The 3,026-nt window shown below is 34.0% G+C and overlaps 1 protein-coding gene across 1 annotated transcript in view; it reads left to right on the forward strand.

Moving 5' to 3' along the window:
- Window positions 1-3,026, forward strand: part of CFAP43 (cilia and flagella associated protein 43) — a 108,673-nt gene that overhangs the window by 5,385 nt on the left and 100,262 nt on the right. The window contains exon 3 of the mRNA XM_011957330.1: window positions 2,244-2,340. Within this exon, the coding sequence (XP_011812720.1) occupies window positions 2,244-2,340 (97 nt within the window). The remainder of the gene's footprint in view (window positions 1-2,243; window positions 2,341-3,026) is intronic.

Genomic DNA, 3,026 nt, shown 5'->3' on the forward strand with positions numbered 1-3,026 from the left:
CAAAACAAAAACTTAGAAAAGACAGCCATATTTGATTGTATATATATTTAAAACTGATTAACATCAAAACACCATGAAAAATTAAAAGGGAAATAATAAACTGGGTAAAATATTTGGACAAATGGGATCAAATATTTTCAGAGCATTAATGAAACAAGAACAAAACAGCCTCTTAGAACAATGGAAAAGAAATTAACCCAGACAAATCACTAAACTACAAATGACCAAAGACATCAAAAAATGTTTCGTCTCAAGATTTGTTTTAAAAAGTGTAATTTAAACCAAGATGCTATTTTTCTGCCTATCAAGGTCACAACTTTTTTAAGATCATAATTGCTAGGTAGAATGCAGTGAAACTGGTAGCACTCTTATTTGCTGAAGGCGGGACTATAAATTGATAGAGTCTTTCTGTGAAGTAAATATTTACTCTATTTGACTCAGTATACTCGCTTCAAGACGAATTCAATTTTTAGGAAATGGTTAAAAATATGGTGAAAGATTTACATGCAAAAGAGTTTAAAAAGCACTGTCATAATAGCACAAGATTGGAGCAACCTACATCTCCAGTATTGTGGATATAGTTAAATAAAATATACTATAAAGGGGTATTATGCAAACATTAAAAATCACACTTTTAAAGAAGTGTTAAGATAATATAAAATTGTCAATATAACGTAAATTAAAAGCCAACTTGAGGTAACACTATAATCCAATTCCATTTAAAATGGATTATCATATATATGTGTGTGTGTGTGTGTGTGTGTGTATACATATATATTATGAGACAGAGTCTCACTCTGTCACCCAGGCTGGAGTGCAGTGGTGCAATCTTGACTCACTCACTGCAACCTCTGCCTCCCGGGTTCAAGTGATTCTTCAACCTCAGCCTCCTGAGTACCTGGGATTACAGGTGCCCGCCACCACGCCCAACTAATTTTTGTATTTTTAGTAGAGACGGGGTTTTACCATTTTGGCCAGGCTGCTCTCGAACTTCTGACCTCAGTGATCCACCTGCCTTGGCCTCTCAAAGTGCTGGGATTTCAGGCGTGAGCTCTCTCTCCCAGCCTCATATATAATATTTAATCTATGGCTAGTATAGCTATAAAAAGCAAAGTTATATTTAAAGAAAATATATATGTATGTATTTTTTCAAGTAAACATGGAAGAAAATTCTAGAAAGAAATTTACCAACTTTGGTGGTAGGATTGTAGAGAATATATTTTTCTCTCTTTTTTCTGGCATTTTCTTCAAATACCATATTTTCTAAGATTTAAAGAACATCTAAAGTTGGTCATCTTCAATTGTGGAGGGAAACGTCTGTTTAGCAAGCATTTAAAAATCATTAAGTTCTCTGCCTACAGAAAAACTAGTTTTTGTAGTGAATTCTCAATAAATACACTTTTTTCTTTGTTGATTAGACTATGCTGAATATATTCAATAAATGACAGAAGCAAAATTTCAGGATTATATTATGGTCAATTAAAATGAGAATGAGAAAAAAAGCAGAAAACAGCTATTAAAAATCCACAGAACAAGCAATAGAGACATAAACATACGAAGACAGACTGAGGTGAGGGCAAAGCTTGCACCTGTGGAACCCCACTGGCGAGCAGATGAAGAAGAGGGAAAATCAGACCACTCTGTACTGGGAAGTAGAGACAGGCTCTTCTTGTTTTGGCCTCCCCGTGGTATGCATTTTAAAACATGTTGTTGCTAAGACTTTGGAATTCATGTTGCTTTTCATCAACTATAGGTACAAAGGAGTCAGTCACTTTTTATAGCTGTTCCAAAAGCTGGAAGATATTAAGCTAAGGGCCAGATATGGCCTAAGATAAAAGAAATAAGGAAGTAAGCTAGAATTATTACAACTCCCCAAGATATTTAAAGATGCCTAAATAACTATTCTAATTACAATGTCTCATATATTTATGAGATGATTCTTGGGTCATTTCAAACCATACTGGGACATGCATGGTGCAGTATGCTCAGTTCTGCACTGAAGTCTAGAGATAGTAACCTCATGGTCTTAATTCACTTTAATATCTTTTATAAATGGGTCTTAGCTTTGCTCTAAGCTTTCTGTTCATGGTCTTAGAAATTAGCCAGGATCTTTCTTATTCTAATAGTTAAATGCTTTTGAATTATGTGAAAATCATTAGCAAAGGAAAATAAACTGTAAGACCATAGTTAACTGAACATGGTCTTAACATAATCAAATCCTGATAATGGATTTTATATTTTAGGCAACATTCTCCTGGACTACACTTTGCTTTCATTCAGTTACTGTGGCACCTACCTGGCTAGCTACTCCTCTCTCCCAGAATTTGAACTGGCCCTTTGGTAAGTTTCAGCATCCTGTGGAATTCCTTTTACTGGGTTACATTACATTTTCCTCTTACTTTTCTGGATTTTATCAATGGAAATAGACATCACAAAACTGAAACAAGGAAATATGAAGGAAAAAAATCCCAATCATAAGTTTTCATACAGTTGCTATGTTTAGGCATAAAATTTGGCAGTCAGAGCAAAAACTATGTAAGAACTAAATTAGTTATTTTCATTCTCTTTTATTAACATGCTTTATATATTCTCAGATAGAGAATATATTTATAAATACATAAAGTTTCACTTAAAAAAATAAATGGCATCTTGGAGTTGTTCGCAAGTTTCCTGCTAATAGTGAAATGGAGATGGTCTCTATATTAGAGTTCAGTTTAACGTAATTGTTGTTAGAGACATTAGAACAATTGTATCTTCAGAGAGTGGAACATGATACCACTTTTGCCTGCTGTATGGAAAATACCTGTGGTTAAGACACATTTCTTATCTTTCCTGGACCATTTCATGTGGCCAACTTTAAGGCTGTACTCCCTTTTCTATCCATGATATAAGCCCCTTCAAGAGGATATTTTTCTTATTAAGGGGAAGTACAGAATATTCCAGAAATGACTAAAGGATGACATACCAACATTTCTTATACAAAAATGTAAGTACCTAGATTCAGGGAGCCACATTTAGTCTATATA

The sequence above is a fragment of the Colobus angolensis genome, unplaced genomic scaffold (assembly GCF_000951035.1).
Source record: "Colobus angolensis palliatus isolate OR3802 unplaced genomic scaffold, Cang.pa_1.0 Scaffold44, whole genome shotgun sequence".
NCBI lineage: Eukaryota > Metazoa > Chordata > Mammalia > Primates > Cercopithecidae > Colobus > Colobus angolensis.